The sequence below is a fragment of the Cibotium barometz genome, chromosome 14 (genome assembly GCF_041138505.1).
Source record: "Cibotium barometz isolate CiBa-2024 chromosome 14, ASM4113850v1, whole genome shotgun sequence".
Lineage (NCBI taxonomy): Eukaryota > Viridiplantae > Streptophyta > Polypodiopsida > Cyatheales > Cibotiaceae > Cibotium > Cibotium barometz.
Window position 1 is genome coordinate 45782028 of NC_141059.1, and position 20155 is coordinate 45802182.

The 20155-nt window shown below is 40.7% G+C and overlaps 1 protein-coding gene across 1 annotated transcript; it reads left to right on the top strand.

Annotated features, from left to right (window-relative positions):
* The first annotated feature begins 1120 nt into the window (after positions 1–1120).
* LOC147632081 (ubiquitin-conjugating enzyme E2 8-like) lies at positions 1121–3228 on the top strand. Its single transcript, XM_086808654.1, has 4 exons — positions 1121–1490; positions 2254–2381; positions 2665–2769; positions 2862–3228. Exons 1-4 carry the CDS (start codon positions 1421–1423, stop codon positions 3003–3005), a joined length of 447 nt encoding a protein of 148 aa, XP_086664780.1. The 5' UTR covers positions 1121–1420; the 3' UTR covers positions 3006–3228.
* Positions 3229–20155: the final 16927 nt, after the last annotated feature.

Below are 20155 nucleotides of genomic sequence, written 5' to 3' on the forward strand. Positions count from 1 at the left end.
TTATATAAAGAACATGGAAGTCTAAAAGCTTCCATATGCAATGAATGCCTTATTAAAATTGTATTGAATCACTTCTTTGAGATGTTAATCTTTTTTTGTATAAGAATATATTTATATTCCTTGTACTTAAGAAAAGGTTTTACCCCCTTTCAAACTATCGGAGCAACTACTTCACTTATGTTATAGAAACATGTTTTGTTCTTCATGTTATATTATTTCACTTCTCCTCAAGAAAAAAACTATTTGATATATGTACATGTACATGACATTCTTGCTTTGTGCAACGATAAAGGTTGTTTGCCATGTTTCTAACATGGCACCTAGCCGCCTTTTTGTAGATGGGAAAATTCATGCTAGCTTTCTTTAATGAACATGTACATTGACGTGGAGATTCCTAATTTCTAAGCCACAAAGAGAGGCTATCCAAGAATTGAAAACATTTTACTCAATGGTGCTGTATATGATAGACATGTCCCAACTACTAAGAAGTATATGTTACCCAAAAGTATTTTGCTCCACAGTGCAAAGATGATATATGTTACATCAAGGAGAGGGGACTCTATCATTGAAGCTTGAAATAAGCATAATTGGGGTGGGGGTGATGTTTGATTGGCACCATATTTGACCAAAATTTCCAAGTTTTGAATCTTTTTCTAAATATTTTAATGATCCCCTTTTTTAGAAATTAAGAGAAGTTCTCAAGCCACATTGTAGTACAATTTAGGCAAGAAGGGGGCATAATAACAGGTGCTTATATCGCCGTTTTTAATAGTGCTAGGATCAAGGGCGGTTGTTGATGGTTGTCAGGCTTGTTTGTTGAGCATTTTGACGGTCATTTACTTGAATAATTACGAGGGCCCATTAGAGAATACATGTAAAGCATGAAAGATGCCTGGATTGATTCCGTCTCTTGCCAGTTCTGAAGGGAAGCAGTGTATGCCAAAAACTTGCCCGAGTCAAAAGCAATTCCAAATTCTAGGCTCTTGATTTTGGGGATTCTTGAGAACAGCCGGAGATGTGAAAAAAATTATTGGAGCTTGCACATAATGAGCTATCTGAATGAGAATGATTGCGTATGGGCAAACATGTGATCCAAGCAGGTTGAGTAGCAAAGTGGTACAAGTCACCTACAGTTTGAAGTTTGAAGTTTGAAGTTTGAACTCCTAGCATTATTAATAATCAACAAAATAAGAATCCACTACGCGTAGCATAACTTGCTTGCCTTTCAAAAACAGCCCACATTCTGTATCCTTATGCTCCATCCCTCTTTTGGGATTCTTCTCCCGCAGCAGCTCGCGTCTTACGATTCCTCCATAGCCGCCCTAGAGCCTCTCCTGCACATCAACTTGCCTCATTACCAGTAAGATCTGTTCATCTTTTGATCGGTTCTCCCTCTGATCTCCATCGCCATTGCACCTGCATGGCCTCTAAGAGGATTCTCAAGGAGTTGAAGGATCTGCAGAAGGATCCTCCCACATCATGTAGCGCAGGTAGGGCTACCAGCCATACCTGGCCCGAGGTTTTTTCTTTTGACTGTCTGAATGGCTGCCACGAGTGGAAGATCTGATGTGACGATATGATTTGAGCGTTTTTACGGCCTGTCCGTGGCTAGGCTAGGGTTTCCATGGCAGGTGTGAATTTATGGTTAGATCGTGCTAGGGTAAGATCTGCAGGGCTGATAATTAGGTGGGGTGTAATTATGCTCCTTAGGGCTGACGTTTGTAGGCTAGGGCAAGATCTCCAGCCATGTCATGGATGATGTCCGGATTTTGTTGGCTTATTGCTGATGTGTCATTCTCACCAGTTTGAGGAAAATATCCTGTTAGTCTAGGGCCATTTTGTCTGTCCACATGGTGTTATCTAGGTTTCGGTCTTCAGAAGTAATTGGCAAAGCGGAAGATTACTTCCCAGTCATTGTGCTTAGATAATGGCATGATACAAATGTTAGGGAACATTTATGGGTATTTTCTTTCAATAGAGGTCTGTGGATGTAGTTTTTGTAAGTTAGGGTTCGATTATCTTCTCATGAGGGCCATATCTTAAGCACGCGTGATGCTTAACACCCATGGCATTGCATATTTTCTGTTTGTAACTAATTGGGGTGTTGCATGCCTTTCCATACTTGATTTGTCATGTTGGTTCTCTGTACACTGATGTCGCATGCCTTTCCATGCTTGATTTTTCATTTTGGTATGGTGTATTTACTGTGGTTGTGATGGCAGCTAACTATTCTCCAACTGTTTTGCTATGCAGGTCCTGTGGCTGAGGATATGTTCCATTGGCAAGCAACTATCATGGGTCCTCCAGACAGTCCCTATGCTGGAGGGGTGTTTTTGGTTACCATTCATTTTCCTCCTGATTACCCTTTCAAGCCTCCCAAGGTATTTGATGTGTCATGTATGTGTGGGCATTTGCTTGTATTTAAAAAAAAACGGAAATTTGAACTGCAAATACACGGACACACCACCATATATGTATTCTTTACAAGGTGTTGAGTTGCAAGATGCCTCAACACAATGCTGCAAGTGGGTTTTGAACCTGCAACCGCTTGCTAGGAAGCCATCTGGGCAGATAATCATTTTACATGTTTTTTTGTTGTGTATCTAGTAGATAATTATTGGGTGGGGTTGGCTCATTTGCTGTAATTCATTTTGATGTATGTAGGTATCTTTTCGCACAAAAGTTTTCCACCCGAACATTAATAGCAATGGAAGCATATGCTTGGATATCTTAAAGGAGCAGTGGAGTCCTGCTCTAACCATTTCAAAGGTATGCTTTCATCAAGCAACTATGTGTAACGTTGTCCCTTGCAGCATCAAAGGTGATCCATAAAGTTCGTTTTTGTTCTGCTAATACTGCAGGTTTTGCTCTCAATCTGCTCTTTACTCACTGATCCAAACCCAGACGATCCTCTTGTACCTGAGATAGCTCACATGTACAAGACTGACAGGGCAAAGTATGAAGGAACTGCAAGAAATTGGACTCAGAAGTACGCAATGGGCTGAAGTGCAAAGGTGGGCAAGCACAACAAGGTTGCTCACAGGTTGGAATGGATTCATATGAATGAGCCATTCTGACACATTGTGTGTTGAATGCCAGACACATAATCTATTTTTGATATTCACATGTTAGTGATGCATGAAATGTGCTCTGGCTCACCTGTTTCCAAGATTAAGTATTGGTGTCATATGTGGTAAAGTGGCCTAATTTTATTGTGCTTTTGATCAAGTTGTCCTTATTAATGGATCGTCCAGAATGCTTCATTATCTGGTAGGGCAGGGCTATCTGTCTCTCTTTGTCTGTTGGAGTGTCAACATGCAGTATCTCATCCACACACTAGCTGATAGAATTTCATGAATGTGGTGTGTGCACATACCATATCTGCAATAGGGATGTCCCTCTATGTCATATGGGGCCTGCAGTTAGCTCTTTTTAGCACCCTTCCACTTGTTTTCAGAAGCTCCAGTTGAAAGAACGACCCTTGCAGGCTTCATCCAACCTGTGGATACTTCCAAGATTGTGGCTTTATGACCCCCAACTATGCTGTACTTGGTCCAGTTTTTGTATTAAGTGTTTGTGGTATATGTATATTGCACCTTAGAATATAATGTGTGGCCCATGAAGCATTAAAGCTAAGTTTGATATTTTGAATGCCGCTGCCATTCAGAAATGAAGTTGCTTTTGACCTTGTAAAGGCAAGCCTTACTTCATTTTCTTTCGGCAGGTTAGAGCAGGGCTATGCATATGTCTATTTGTTTGTATGATGTGTTTTGTCATAGACTCACAAGGCATCACTTGGCTGTTTGAGTCTTGCGAGTAGATGAAGTCTCAAGGATTATGGTGAGATTTCTTTCGGCAACCAAGGCACTCCTCTTCGAACATTGATATGGTCCAATTGTGTCTTCTGTGGAAATTGAACATTGACTGATATTTGTACTTCATACGTGGGAAACATGGCATTTATTTCGAGATTGCATTTGCGTTGGATGTGCTTTGGAGCAGAGTAGCATGAGGAGAGAGTGGATCAAAGGATCTCTTAAGCTACTTGATGGAAGGACACACTACAATGGTATGGCACTTGTTTCAGGTGTAACGTACCCACCAGCATTAGGAGCCTTGGGATGAGGAAAAGCAGGTGGATTTAGGTGGCTAGGGTTCAAATTTAATAAATCCAAGGTTATTGGAATGAAATGTTATTTATAGCACTAATAAGCAGTATGCAAGTGAGTCTTGGGTTATTATTGATTCATTGTGGTTTGGACTTGGACCAAGAGACTTACTCGTGTTATGGATGCTGTGGATCACGGATAGTCTTGTTGAGGGCCCTTGTGGGTAGGCAATGATGGTATGGGATGCCAGGTTTGATTTGCATGGACACGTGGTTTGCATGGACACGTGGGAGTGGAATCTTAGCCCTTGGCTCGGGGGGAGGTTTGCGGACGCAAACTTACGGTTGGGTGGTGAGCTTGCTTGCAACCCCTTTTTATAATCTTATTCATGCTTCTTTATTAGGTGATCCTTGGGAGGAGTCCCTTGCAGTTGGTATCAAAGCAAGTCTGATCGTGGAGACGGTAAAAAGCAAGGTTTTGCATGCGGGTGGAATTTTCTTGAGAAACCCTTGTTTTTTTAATTGTAATCCTAGGTTTTCTCTCTGTTGTCAGCATTGCAAGTTAGGGTTGTAGGCACGTGTCAGTGGAATTGTCTTTGAAAGAAGTAGGTGTGGAAGAAGTAGGTGCTTTTTTAGGTTTTGTTGCTAGGATAGGGTTCATGTGGATTTTGAGAAAGGGGAGATTTGTAGGCATGTGTGCGAGTGAAATTGTGTTGGGAAGCCTTTGTTTTTTTAATTGTAACCCTAGGTTTTCTTTTTGTTGTTAGCAGTGCAAGGTAGAGCTGCACTTTAGGACTATATCATGGTTTACATGGTTGTTAGCGTGGGTTATAGGTTTGTAGTCAAGCATATAGAGAAAAAGTGACCATTTAGCAAGTTCCCATATCTTGACATTAAGCGCCTATGTGTTAGGTTTGGATAGGCTTTGAATTGGACACCAACAGCCAACAAAGCATGTGAGATGGTAGAAGTTGCATCAATTAGTAAGCATACAAGTTATACAACACGGCACGTGGATAGTAGGGTAGTGGAGGGAGAGAGAGAGAGAGAGAGAGAGAGAGAGAGAGAGAGAGAGAGAACAGGTAGACCCCAATACATGTGAATCTTCTGAGCTTCTGAAAACAAGTGACAGTAAGTGTACATTCCAATGGTTGAGCCAAAACCTCTGAGGTCCTCTCCTTTTTCTCCCACAAAAGCGTCAAGTGAGAATGAAGGAGCTACTGCTATTGGTCCTGCATGAGCTGCAACACCAATCGCCACTCATTGAAGTACAACCATTCGATCCCGCAAAAGCTGGAACTCAACTTGGAGTTGTGCCATCTACTCAAAGTAAATTTTCACACCCCCTAACCCCCAAGGATGACCTTCCTCATGGTCAAAAACATCATCAACAATATAAAGTCGAGCCGCCATGGTAAAGAGAGAAATATAAAGGAAGAATGGTCTACTGTTGCAAGATACCTATGTTACTGATTCTAACCAAAAAAAGCCGAGAAAAAACTTATGTTTCATGTAAGAAGTTGGAGAAAAGCATGCAAAACAAGTTGACCCACTTTTCATGCACAAGAGATCAAGAGCTAGTTGAGAATTTCAAAATGGATTGCCTTCATCTCACAAGCTACGTACTAGGAACATAAGCCCTTCCCTTTTACGGGCACAAAAAAATCTAGTGCCCTTTTCTCCCAAAAAAACATCTTTATAAAATGCACTAAAAACTACCCTCTCTCCCATGCTTTCTTTTTATTATATAATAAAAAGAGCATGTCTATTTGTTTTTTTAAAAAAAAACATAACCTTATAGATGGTATAAAATATGCTTTTTTTTTCATATCACCCCTGAAGAGGAACGCCTTGACATGGTAGAGAAAACTCAAGGATAAACCAAGTGCTTGGACAAAGTTGGGGATAGTGTTTTAGGATGAATTTCTTCAAGTGGAGGACGAGTTCGATATTGTGGCCAAGTTTATGGACTTTGACATGAGAAACTTATCTTTTGACATGTACTTATAGAGATTCAAAGAGAGGTAATCTCGAGCAGCACACATGGATGCTACAACATTGTGTGGGTTTTTTATCCGTAGATTGGCACGAGAACACAAGTTTCAAGTAAACAACAACCGAGCATAGGGTTTCTCGCAATTGCTAATGCGTCCTAGCTGTCAGTGAAAATCGTAGTGCTAGACGACTGTCCAACACTCAAATCAGCCATAAGACGTCTAAGCCATGATATACATGAAAAAGTTGTTAGTGAAAATCGTAGTGCTAGATGATTGTAGTTGTAAAAGCTGCTCTCTGTACTCAGCTTCACAGCTTGAAGTGGTCATTGTAGGCTGCTTCTTGCTGAGCCATGATATACATGAATCACTAAGGTAAAAGCAAAACCCACTAGCGAACACTCGTGTGTCATAACATCCAGCCTAATCTAAATCATTGAAAGCATGCAGTTGTAACTCACTCCCCTTTGGATTAAAGAATCCAAAATATTGAGTGCCTTGTAAATAGTGAAAAACCCGCTTAACAGCTTGCTAATGCTTCGTACCGGAGCTATACATAAATCTGCTCAACTGTGAGACCGCATACTATATATCTGGCCTCGTGTTGCACACATAAAAAAGGGATCCAACAGCTTGTTGATACAAATTAGCATCAAAAGAGTCTCCTGCATCTTGAAGACTAAGTTGAGTACTTCTCTCCACAGGTTTACACTCTTGAAGATTAAACCTCTTCAATAGCTTTTGTATATATTTAGATTGTAGCATAACAATGCCATCATTACATTGCATAAACTGAATCTCCAAATAGTAATACAAGGGTTCCAAATCTGACATTTCAACGATGACTGTAAATCAGTCTTAAAGGTTGAAACTTGATCTATATCGGGTCCCGTGAGCAACATGTCATCAACATATAGAACAATGACTAAAAATGTGGCCTTACTCCTCTTCTTTAGACTGTAAGGCCTTGGTGGTAGGGCATTTGTTCAACACATAGTTTGCGCACATAGTTGCCTCTCTAACCAAAAACCATGAGGTAAATCTTGGGCTTTCACCATACATCGTGCCATCTTCATGAGAGACATGTTCTTTCTCTCAGCCACACCATTTTGCTGAGGTGTGTGGCACTGTACATTGATGCCTTATGCCTTTTTCAGCCATATATGCATGAAATTCCTTAGACATATACTCCTCCCCCCCTCGATCTATACTAAGGGTGCCAACTTTACATTCATATGCATTTTCAGCCATGGATACAAAGTGCCTAAAGAACATAAAAACCTTTGACTTTTGCTTTAATGGATACACCTAGCTATATCTGGAGTAATCATCAATAAAAGTAACGAAGTAGGGATATCCCCCAATAGATGGTGTCCTCATAGGACCACATATATCACTATGTATAAGTTGTAATTTCTTAATAGCTCTCACAGATCCATCCTTTGAAAATGATGCCCTTACCAAGAATACACCCCTCACATACATGTCTAGTAGGGGTCTCAAGAGTTGGCAACTTAGACACTATATCATGCCTTTAAAAGCATAACAAATTGCCATACTTTAGATGGCCAAATTGTGCATGTCATAATTTTGCATCACTCATAGCATGAGTCGTAGAGACTAAGCAAGCATTATGCTGTAACTTCTCAAATACATCCATCTTGTATAGGCCATGAAACAAGTTACCTGAGGTAATGATAGAATAACCATTATTTCTATCTTGAATTGTACATATGTTATCCACAAATTTCACTATCAAGCCTGACAAGGCTAAGGCTGAAACTGACAACAAGTTCTTCTTAATGCCTGGCACATATAAAACTTTAGAAAGAGTAAATGTGTCTCCATTTGCAGCAGTGAGCACAATTCTACCAACTCCTTTGACAAGATATAAGGAACCATTTGCACATGTGACGGTTCCTGCACTTGGGATAGATTCTGGAGATGAGAACAAATTTTTTTGTGAAGTAATGTGCTTACTAGCACCACTGTCAAAGTACCAAGCATCCGATTCTGCCATGCATACATCATGAACAGAAGGGTCATAAGTGCAATGTACAGTCCATGCCCAATCATCTTGAGCAAAAACTTTTATTTCTCTGCACTTGGTGCAGATGCATTAGCCACAACCATGCCGGATTCTTTCTTTTTCTCCTTCTCTAGCCTTTTCTTGCACTCATTTATGTAGTGCCCTGGTTTCCTGCAATAGTGACACTTGCCCTTCTTTTTAGGCTTATCACCTTCTTTCTTTGCATCCTTACCTAAGGATTCTAATTTTGGCTCTTATAGCCACTATGCGAAGAAGCTTTACCTTTGCCTTTCTGACTGGCAACAAAAGCTTGGTCACAAACTCACATAACAGATCTGTTTTGCCTAGACTGCTCTTCTTTGCAAGAGTATTATAACCAGCTAATCAAATGTTAGGGCATTTGGATTTACATTCATTATGAGTCTAAGGGTAGAGGTAAAACTCTGATAAGAATCCGGCAATCCATTGAGAACTGTGGGCACCAATGTACTATCAGGATATATCTCATCCACACTAGTGAGCTGCTCCTTAAAATCTTGGTCAAGAAGCTGTCCATTGAGTCTCCCTCATTCATGTGCTTAGACTCCAACTATTTGCGTAAATATGCAACACGTGCTTCATTGCGACTTATAATAATGTAACAAGTGCATCCCATGCCTGTTTTGAAGTCTTACATGATCGAATATGAGGAATAATGCTTCAGTTCATAGAAAGTGCAAGCAATGCATGTGCCTGTCTATCTCTTCCATCCCATCTCGTTTGAGCAGTAGTGGGAGGTACTGGTGGTGCAAGTGGAGGAGCCACATCTATATTAGATTCTACTTCAGATGTACCTGCAGCACCACCTGGTTGCACTGGTAGTTGTGAAACACGATGAGTTTCACTACCACACTGACCACATTTCAATGGCCTTTAGCTACCAGTACATGCCTCATCATATAGGACCACAATGGATAGTTAGTCCCATTAAGTTTGTCCTCCGTAGACAACATGTTAAATATATCACTGCCAACCATGACTGTCCACCAAATGTAAGATCTTTCAACACACTGCAAGTACTCAGTATTCATTCACTGAATGCAATCCCGGATGGGTGCCAACTAACTGAATCACCTGCAAAGTGTATGAAAAATAACACAGAGTAGAGAACAGAGTGTTACTGTGGCAAAAGTATGATGGTCGATGTTGTTGAAGACACTGTAGATGCTGTTACACACCAAAGCTTTGTCGCTGCACAGCCCAAACACCTAAAATCGAGTAGAACCAATCTAAAATAACGTGTCTCTAGAATGTCTGCAGAAATCTTACGGTGCCCAAGTTCGAATTGTACCACGAGTCCCAAAAAATTTTATATACTTCGTACTTCGTACTTCGTGCTTCGTGCTTCGTGCTTCGTGCTTCGTGCTTCGTGCTTCGTGCTTCGTACTTCGTATACAACACACTAGAGTATATACCTTCTTCTCCTAAGAGAGTATCTCAATCGGAGACAAAAAAACAGGGTCGTGGGAGTGAGGTAGACTATTAGATCAAGTGTTAAGGAGGCTAGCTCTGATACCAATTGTTGGAATTAGGGTTAAGGTTGCAACAATGCACACACACAAGAGAGAGAAGCTTGAGAGCACACAAACTCACTAGATTAGAATGAACAAATGTGTGCCAGATACAAAAGATAAGTATACACCTCAAAATGAGTAGATAAGAGGGTGTACATACACATGGGGGGAAAAAACCTCCTAGTGAGGGAAAAAGTGCCCTGACGGTCCTAAGTGTGTTCACACACATCACTACCATATAATGCTACATCGGTATGCTAGAATTTATGAGGGGACGATGGTCGGCTAGAATTAGAAGAACGTCTCTGAGAAACCTCAAACCATAGAAACCTTTGAGCAGGCTTCGAGGTATAAACGATAAAGTTGAAGTCTAAGAAGACTCCATAGACCTAGTCTTTGGGTGTACAAAATCCAAAGAAGGATCAAAAGCATCAAGATATCCTCCAGAACATTAGGGAGGATAGGTGTTTGTCTTGCAATCTGAAGGGCCATATAAAGGTGAATTGTCTAAAGGCAAAGACCAAGGCACCTCATTTGACCGAAGTAACAAGTAACCTTCAAATTTCTTCCATAGATACTATTGTTTAAGATCAGAGTGCTTGCATGGAATGCGTTTTTGCATGACAAACTTCAGTCCTAATGACTTGATACATATATATGAGTCAACGTTAGGGGAGATTGTGCACATTCTTTTCGATCTTGGTAGCACTTATAACTTTGTTGATGCCAAACTTGTGCAAAAACTGGGAGTGAAGTTGCAATCGAGTGATCACGTGTATCATGTGAACCTGGAAATGAGACTTGGACAGATTTCACACATGTGTGTATCTAAGTTACTAATATATATTAAGAGTTATACATCCATGTAGATTGGAAGGATCATGTTTATCCTTGTAATGGAAGATGCTCTAGTATATTGAAGGGTGATTTTGTAGTCCCACCCTCTTTTTTGTAAACTTAGCAATAATGTATATTTGTTATGAATTGTTTAAATGTGTTGGTACCCTTTCATATGTATTAATTATAGTTAAAATGTTTGGGGGACATTGGTTTAGGAAGCATTAGTGTGCGGTTTCGTAGATATTATCTGTTGAGTTTGTGAGATTGCTTGATAATAGTCATAATATCTCAGGATTGGGATAGATCACATGGTATATTTCCTTGTGGAAGCTCCATTACAATGAGAGTCGTCGCTTGTCTGAACATGTGAATTATTTCACTGTTATTCCAATGATTTACTTGCAGGGCAGACCATGACACTGGGGGTGGGGTGGAGGTGTAGTGCATCAAGATTTAGTTGGGAAAGGATTGATCACCCTAACTCGGCTTTAAAAGTCTCATGGAAATTTTATGTGGTGTATATCCTAGTGGTGTAATGGACACTAGGATTTGCAACATACAGAGTCTCTAGGTGTGTGTATATTTTTCTAACCTTGCTATGTCTTATCCTTATGGGGGGTTAGTTACCCTATGGCGGCAGACATAGTTATGTAAGACTTGACAAGGAAATCGGGAGGGTGATTTGGTTGGGGTTGCTAGGATTGGGTGAGTGAATCTTTTACCCAATTTTATGTTGACTTACATGATTCCTTGAGAGGGCTATGTTGATCCCATCGGCATTTCATTTGGTATTGGCAGTAGGTCCAAGCAGGGAGCTCCATTGTTTTAGTTTAGGACTCAAGGATCAATCCACCTCTTAGGGTGGAAGGTAGTCAGTATCTTATTCAAAAATTGGTTGCGAAATGAGAGGGCTATGTTGATCCCATCGGCATTTCATTTGGTATTGGAAGTAGGTCCAAGTAGGGAGCTCCATTGTTTTAGTTTAGGACTCAAGGATCATTCCACCTCTTAGGGTGGAAGGTATCTTATTCAAAATTGGTTGCGAAATGATATAGTGTGTATGCCTGTTGGGAAAATCAAGGTCTTGCTTGTGTAAACCCACTTATATAAGTGTTGTAATATGTTTGTGCATAAGGCTATTAACCCTAAATATGTGTATAAGTGTTATAAATAATATATATTTATGTGTGTGATGACATAAGCAATATTGTAGAAGAGTACCATTATAACCTATAAAGGTACATGTACTTTATTGAAAGAATATAAGCTAATGTCACATTGAATGATGTATTTTACTATCTCTAGCATTGTGTTACTCTCTCTCTCTCTCTCTATCTTTGTTAATCAAATGCCATGATGATGTTCTAGTTTTAGCCCCCATAGCATGGCTACTTGCAATCCTAGCTCATACATGCTCCATTATCTCTATATATCTCCCTCCACGTGGTAATCTTTTTAGCGTCTCCTCCTGATACTCCTCCTAGCCTTGGAATTTGAATTTCAAATTCAGTGTGAGATAGATTAAAGAGAGATAGGCAGAGAGACATTGTCTTGGCAGGCACCTCATCAATTCACATTCTCCGTAATCTTCTACTGGGGCAACCACTTTGGCGATGGAGAATTTCTACCCTCCATCTCTCTTCTGGGCTTCTGCTCCATGGCAACAGTCGGCGCAGACCCATTCATCAACCGTGATTGAAAGAGGCTCCCTCTCAACAGCAGCACCAACGTCGCCTTTGCTTTCTCCCTCAAATGCTGCGAGAAGCCCTAGAATCTAATTCGTGTAGGCATAGGGGCTGTGTTTGCCGACATTCTTATTTGCTGATGTACTGAGCATGGCTTCTTTGCTGTAAGAGAGTCTCCGGAGAGGAATATGATCCGGCCATAGACTTTGAATATATAGATGGAGGAGGAGGAGGAGGAGCTGGAGGATAAGACCAAACTGCTGCGCACGAGAAGATGAAAGTGAAGGAGAAGTCGAGGGTGGTAAGGCGCAACTGCTGAGCATCATAGCCCACCCAGTACCATTGCGTACACATGGAGAAGGGGTCGGACCAGTCGGAGGGGTTGGAAAGCTCCTGTTTGGTGGCGAGGAAGGCGGAGGCGTCGTCGAAAAGGGAAGGCACGCCTGCTGGAGGTTTCAAATGCTTTTGAGTTGGTTCCATGGGAGGGGCAACCCTTGCCAACCTCTCAGTCCTGCCATCTCATCATTGTCTCAGCCATGTACACGAGGGAAGGGCCTGCTGTCCCAGAGAAATGTGTCTTTCTCGGGCGTAGAGAGAGAGAGAGAGAGAGAGAGAGAGAGAGAGATACTTTTTTTCCATTTTTAGTTTGTTTAATAATAATAATAAACAAAAAATGTTAGTGGAGAGAGAGAGGGGGAGAGAGCTTTTTTTTCATTTTTGGTTTGTTTAACAATAATAAAAATAGAGAATGTTAATGGAGAGAGAGATATTTTTTAGATTTGTTATGTAGAAAAATATTGCCATGTTTTTGTTTGTTTTTTGTTTTCTTAATAATAAAAGTAAAAAATGTTAGCATAGAGAGAGAGAGAGAGAGAGAGAGAGAGAGAGAGAGACCTTTTTTTAAAGTTGAGCGTTTTGGTTTTTCTGCCATTTAACCAGCTAAGCGAGGAGGAGAAGCGCATGATGGAATGCGTGGAGTATATGCTCCAAAAGCTCTCTGCCTGTGTTAGGACTCCTCTCTTTGGGTTTTTTGAATGCGACTACACCCTTTGAAGGTTGCATGGATTTATGTTCGTTTTGTGATGTGGGTGTCTTTTGCTTTTTCTTTGACAACAAAAGGGCGAAGGCAGCGAGACGGAGGTAACATGGGAGGATCAACAGAACATCAACACATTCTATCGGTTGAACAATCAATTCCACAAGCTTGAAGATGACATCAAACTGTGGATAGCCACACGTCGTGATAACAACAGGTCTCTCATCCTTTTGATCTTGGCCTATCACAAGAGTGTAATTTATGCTAGCTTAACACAACGCTAATTGGGTGTTGTACCCAACAGTGCTTTTGATGATCATTAAGTAATCATTGTTCTAATTCGGAAATCATGCCGAGTATATTAAGATAATCAAGGAATAAAAAAGATTGGTTATTTTAGCTAAGTAATTTAAGCTCATTTGAGCTATCAAAATAGTCCTTGGGTAGTTCAAACGCAATACTTTTTCTTCAATATTAAAGTTGGGTTTACTTTTTTTAATCAATATTAAAGTCGATTTTTTAAAAAAGCTGCATTTGGTTGGCGAAAATTTATTTAAAAAATGAGGCTTTTGTTTTTTGTTTTTGGATCGTTGGTGTGGATGCAGTGAACAGATTTTTTGTAGATGATATCCCCATCAGGATTTTTTTTTGGACCAAAGATGATTATATAATGTGTGTGTGTGTGTGTGGATGCGGTGACACGGATTTTTTGTGGACGATATGCCCATCAGGATTTTTTTAAAACCAAAGTTGATATAATGTCTGTTTGTGTGTATGTGTGTGTGTGTGTGTTTTCTTCCTATGTATACACATGTGCACGTTTTTTCCTGTGGTAGACAAGTAGGCCCAAACCCGCACATTTGTACTCATTTTAATAGTTGTTATTAGTAGATAACATGTGTACTTTTATCCTTATATAGACGGGTCTACCCACTTGATGTAGTGCTGGTGTGCATTATTTGCATAATGTGCCCAATAGGAGGAGGTCAAGGAAAATTGAATTTTTTTAATGGTTATACAATTTGAGGGCCTTTGTTTAGACATGGTCAACTTCACTTGCATCTTAGGCATGTGGGCGGTAGAGGAGCAAGTGACAAGGACAAACAAATTCCTAATGTAATTGTCTGTCAAAGATTCTTGGGCAATGCCTTGGTGGACATACATATCAAATGAATGATGCTTGCAACAACAGCACAAGTGCTCAATGGGCTACAAATTAAGGCCTACCTCCATGGTATGCATTCCTCCCTGTCCCGAGGATGGGTTGGGGACTAGTTTGGTATTAGAGCCTTGTATATATTGTACCTTAGACATCGATCGTTCCTATCTCTATCCATACAACCACTTGTGCAGCAACCCGTGCACACCATTTACACTTTGCTTTAATGCAGCCGTCTGCTGTTGAACTTGCCACTTGTCTCCCATATACTGCTGCACATCCCAACTGTGCATATCCCAACTGTGCAACACTTGACATCTGCTACCGCTAACGTAACTTCTTGTTCTACTACCCGTCATTCTTCACCAAAGATGTTCCCACAGAGAGCAGCCATACTAGCTGCTAATGCTAATGATAATACTTCTGCGGCACCCCAAGCGGCTGCACCTGTTTCCCAGCAGGCTACGTGATCCTGCAGGCAGCCAAAACAGGCTACAGCCAGGCGTCTCATCATACGTGAGGATTAGTATCTGCTTGACATCAACTCAAAGAGAAGAGCCTACATCAAAAAAAATTGATTTGGGGCTTTCAAAATAAAGGTGAAAAAACATCTAATTAGAGCATTCATATCTTGCAAAATTTAGGGTTTTTTTCAATTTCTGCAAAATCTTGCTTAATCAAAGCATTAATCTTAACTCCCCCAGCATTTTTCAAAATTGAGGGCATTGGAGAGTTGCTACAACCTCCTATAGTATCAGATTTTTGGAAAACCCTTATTTTTTCAGAACATAAAATGAAAAACCCGTTCTTTGTAATGTTCAACCTCTGAACCAAATGAGTAGGCCACATTGGTATCAAGGGGTGGTGGTGATAAAAGTGGTGCCACATAGCAAAAACGTGTGTTATCATGTGTGTGTCAAATGTCTATGTGTTTGTTTATTAAAGGGCTTTTTAAAAGTCCAAGTTATGTGTTGTTCTCTGTGTTATTTTCTATTGCGAGTTTGTAACCTGATTATGCATGTACTCTATCCTTGGGATCTCGTAAGAACTGACATAAGAAACTAGAGCCATGAACCTAGCTTTATCCTTGACACACAGTATGAGGTAATCCTTTGAGGGGGATTATTGGGAATCAAGGTCTTACCTATGTGGACCCACTCATATAAGTGTGGTAGTACGTTTGTGTCTAAGGCTATTAAGCCTGGTTCTGTGTGTGAAAGGCTATTAAGCCTAAATATGTGTGTGCGTGTGTGAACATCCTCTAGCAAAGGAGTAAACAACCACGTATGTGTTTGCATATCTGAACCACCTCTTAGAGGGATAAAAATAATATCTAGATATTTCTGTGTGATGACATAAGCAATGATGTCAAAAGAGAACCTTTGTAACCTATAATGGTACATGTATTGAATTGAAAGAATATAAGCTAATATCACATTGAATCTTGTATTCTCTAGCATTCTCTCTCTCTCTCTCTCTCTCTCTCTCTCTCTCTCTCTCTCTTTTATTTTTGTCAATCAAATGCCATGATGATGTTCCAGATCTAGCTCCCATAGCCTAGCCACTTGCAACCCTAGCTTATGCCTGCTCCATTAATGCCGAATTGTGCTGGGATTAGGGGAGAGATCTCTTATGGTTATCATGATGCTCTTATTCAAAGATTCGATGGACTTGTGTTTTTCTGATCATTCTCAATCTGATAGGGCAAATGGACAGTGTGAGATCAGGTTTTGGAGGTTATGCTTTGTACATACGACTTCAGGTGACCATTTTATTGGGAGAGGGTGGGATCAAGTTTTGGAGGTTATGCTTTGTGCATACGACATCAGGTGCCCATTTTATTAGGAGAGGTACATCCCTATGTTCAAGTTTTCCTATGGTACTACTGAGTATATGGTTATGGCAATATCTAGAATATGTTTGATATGAGTTGGGTTAAAACCCATATTCCTTGAGACTTTAATGGCTTGAAGGAGACATAGTTGTGGTGCCTGATAGTTTTAGGAGCCTCTGAGAGGGAGGCGTGATATCCTCTAAGTACAAGGATTTACCATGTCTTGAAAAGGATAGGTAATGATGATGCATCTAGCAAATATTCATCTCGACAATTTTTGGTTTCTAATTTCATGAGGAGTTGGAGGATTGAAGGATTGTTGATGTTCTTCAAGGACCTGCAAATGTTATGTTTTTTGGTCTTATTCCACTGTCATATGTGTTGGAGGAACACTAGCTTTGGTCGAGCTAGTTCCTTGATTCGTGGCTATGTAGATTTGATAGATAGGTACAAACTTGATTTCAGACACAATTGATGCAGTTAACTAGTTTTTTCTTCATTTATTTCCAAGGGTGGAAATGTCCTAAGTGGGAAGAAATGTTGCGTACCTAGCACTAATTCCTTAGGGTTAGAGACTAATCCAACAGGGTTAAGGGAGCCCTGGGAATAGGGAAAGCATGCTGATTTATGTGGCCCCGGGGGATTCACTCACAATAAAGGGGGTGGTCACCTGCGTGCTTGAACCTTAAGAAACTATATATGATGCTCATATGATGATAACACCCCCCTATTTAAGCTTATAAGGATACCTTTAAAAATGAATATGTCACTCCCCTTCCTTATATCTATGTTTTTTCTCTAACATTTACACACCCCCTCTCGTTAGATTAAAGCATGTTACTTTAAACCTTATTCAGCGAACATAAGTCCTTCATGCATGCTACCAAGAAATAGATGTTAAGTACTAGAAAATCATCACTGTAAATCACCACAACCTACTTGAATCATTATTGAAGCATTTTGTGATCGTTTCTTGATATCATTAGATTTAGTATTCACCTCCCTCCCCCTAACTTAAAATTAAGATATAGTATTCACCTAAATACACGGCCTTACCCCTACCTTATAAGCTTATGTCTCATTTCAAAAAAAACCCCTCTTGTACACTCGCATGATATCATAAGTTTTCTAAGAGTGAATCCCCTAGGCATGTGGCTAGGGTGGTTCAGATTTAGTAAATCCATGATTATTGGCTATTTATGAATGGACCATTATTTATAGCAATATAATAAGCACTATATAAGCGAGTCTTGGGTTATTACTGATTCATTGTGGTTTAGAATTGAGCCAAGATGCTTACTTCTACCTTGGATGTAGTAGATCATGGGTAGTCTTGTCAAGTTGTGAGGGACTCCTCCTAGGGATCACCTAATACACAGGCATAAACAAGGTTACAGAAACCAAATAAAAGGGGCACACACAAGGTCACCACCCAACCGTAGGTTCGCGTCTGCCAATTCCCTCGAGCTAGCGGCTAAGGTTCCATTCCCATAGGCCAAGCTAGTTAGCCCTGGATCCCATACCACCAAAGCTTGTCCTAAATGTGAGGGCAAAGGACGAAGGGACTAGATGTACGAGAGACCAGAGCAAATCAACACAGCATAAAATGGATGAATGAGTGTATGAATAATGATGAATGTAATCCAGTACAAGAGGCCCTTTGATGTGGGATGACTTTGAGTAATAGACTGCTCGAAGAAGCAAAGACGAGGTTGGAGCTAAAGCACGGTCGGTGAGAAAGGATTGGGTCGATGTGAGGCGAAGGCAGTCCGTAAGGTGTAGACAAATGTAGATCTACAGAGCAGAAAGGGCTGCTGTCCCGGGCAGATGATGTGCTACCATGAGGTAAGGCAACTATCAGATGAGGTGATCAGAGATGGGTTGCTATCCCGAATGGTAGATGTCATCAAAGTGATGAGCAGAGAGTGGACTGTTGTCCTGAATAGGTGGCTGTCAGACTCTGACCAGAGAGAGCTACTGTCCCAAGGTATGAGGTTGACATGTACATGTCAACCTCATGTCCCAAGGTATGAGGTTGACATGTACATGACCAGAGAGAGCTACTGTCCCAAGGTATGAGGTTGACATGTACATGTCCCAAGGTATGAGGTTGACACGTACATGTCTATAGGTACAGAAGATCTGGGCGTTGTAGATCAAGTCACAGGGTTGGAGGTACACAAACCTAGGTGCTTATGCTATAGGGATTAGGCTAGGCGATGGAGGGTGCTACACCAAGCTATAGGTACAGGTAGGTGCGCTACCAATGATGCCGCCAGGATGATCAAACAAGGCGCAGTGGTATGCTGAGAGCGTTGCCTGAAGATGAAGAAGGCAACGTGAGCTATTGATGAAGAGTGATGATGATAATTCAGCCTAATGCAGAGGAAGCGCTGACAGCAGCACAACAGTAGATGTATGTTGATTATTTGTTGTGCCTTAGCATTTGTATATATATACGGTTGAGGCCCAGGGAGGCTGTCGGCCAGCAACACAGCAGGACAAAAAAATACCAAAATAAAACTCCTTTTGGGTTGGGTAAAATACTGTGTTTGGGCATATTTTCACACACTAAAAGGACCCGCGGCAAGATTACTTGTGATCCTCCACGTTGATATGCCGATAGAAAATGCCCAATAGATATTTCCATCCCACCCCAAGAAAACAAAATAAATCATTTATTTATGGTTAGAAACCTTAGGAAAGGTAATTGCTGCGTGGTCATTTTTTGAAAATGAAAAAATTACCTATTGTCGCACTAGCCATTAGAAGGAAAGTACACATGTATGCAGTATAGAGGGGAGACTGCAAAAGAAGGGTAATTGTTGCGGGAAGCTGTGGAGAGAAGTTCGGAATTAGAGACATGTGGAAAAAGAAGTTTGTAGACATGGAAGATTGGATTGTTTGTGAGGTGGACGTCGAGAAGAGCATAGAGAAGAGAAATTGGGAAGAAGGTCGAAAGGGCAAAAAGAAGAAATAGAGTCAGGAGTGAGTTAAAAAATAACAAACCCAAGGGTGAGGTAGTTCTGTAGAAGTTTGTTGCGACTATTTTGTGTGAGCAGAAGACAACACAGGTTTCGTTAGAGTTGAATTTTGCCCAGAGCAGAAGTTGCAAAGGTGAGACAATCTTGTAGAAGGTGGGTTCCCTAAGACCTCCGAGGCTGCAATTTCTGTTAGAACTTGGTCTAGCTCAAAGCCTTCATCAACAATCCTTTGCAATGTTTGCTAGTGGTTGTCAGGTTTCCTAAGACCTCTGAGGTTGCAATTTCTGTTAGAACTTGGTCCAGCTCAAAGCCTTCATCAACAATCCTCTGTAGTGTTTGTTTGCTAGTGGCTATTTGCAGAGTGCAAGTGTAGTTATGGCACTTGTTTCTGGTTTTTTGTGAAGTCGAGAATACAAGGTTTTGTTGAGATAATTGTGAAGAAGTCCCTTGGTTTTGTGGTGCTTTTCACTTTTGTTTATCCCCAAATCTCAGGGATGTTGAGATTTGCTCAATTGTATGTATACACAGGGTAATTTGGTTGTGTTGAATCAAATTTAGCTTGTATTTAAGTAAGCAAGTTCTAATAGAGGCATCTTGATTAACTGTGTGTTAGCATAGGTCAGCCGAGGTTTTTAGAATATTGCTTTGATGTTCTTTAACACTTGTGAAGTCTGGGTTGACGCTTAGAAGCAGTCAGAAGTCAGTCTGATAATAGGTTGAGCATTGTTGAGCATTGCTAGTGGTCTAGGTGTCAGTTAAAGACTGTGTCAGGTTAGAAGAGAGTTGGTGGGCCTGGATCAGCTAAGGCCCAATAGGGGCTAATTGTGGGTGTTCAGGAGTGGCTTTGGTCTCCCTGTACTGAAGAGGGAAGTTTTTGAGTTAGGTCTGACTGTCAGCCCAATCAGGCAGAATTGGAGGAGAAGGTATCCTTGA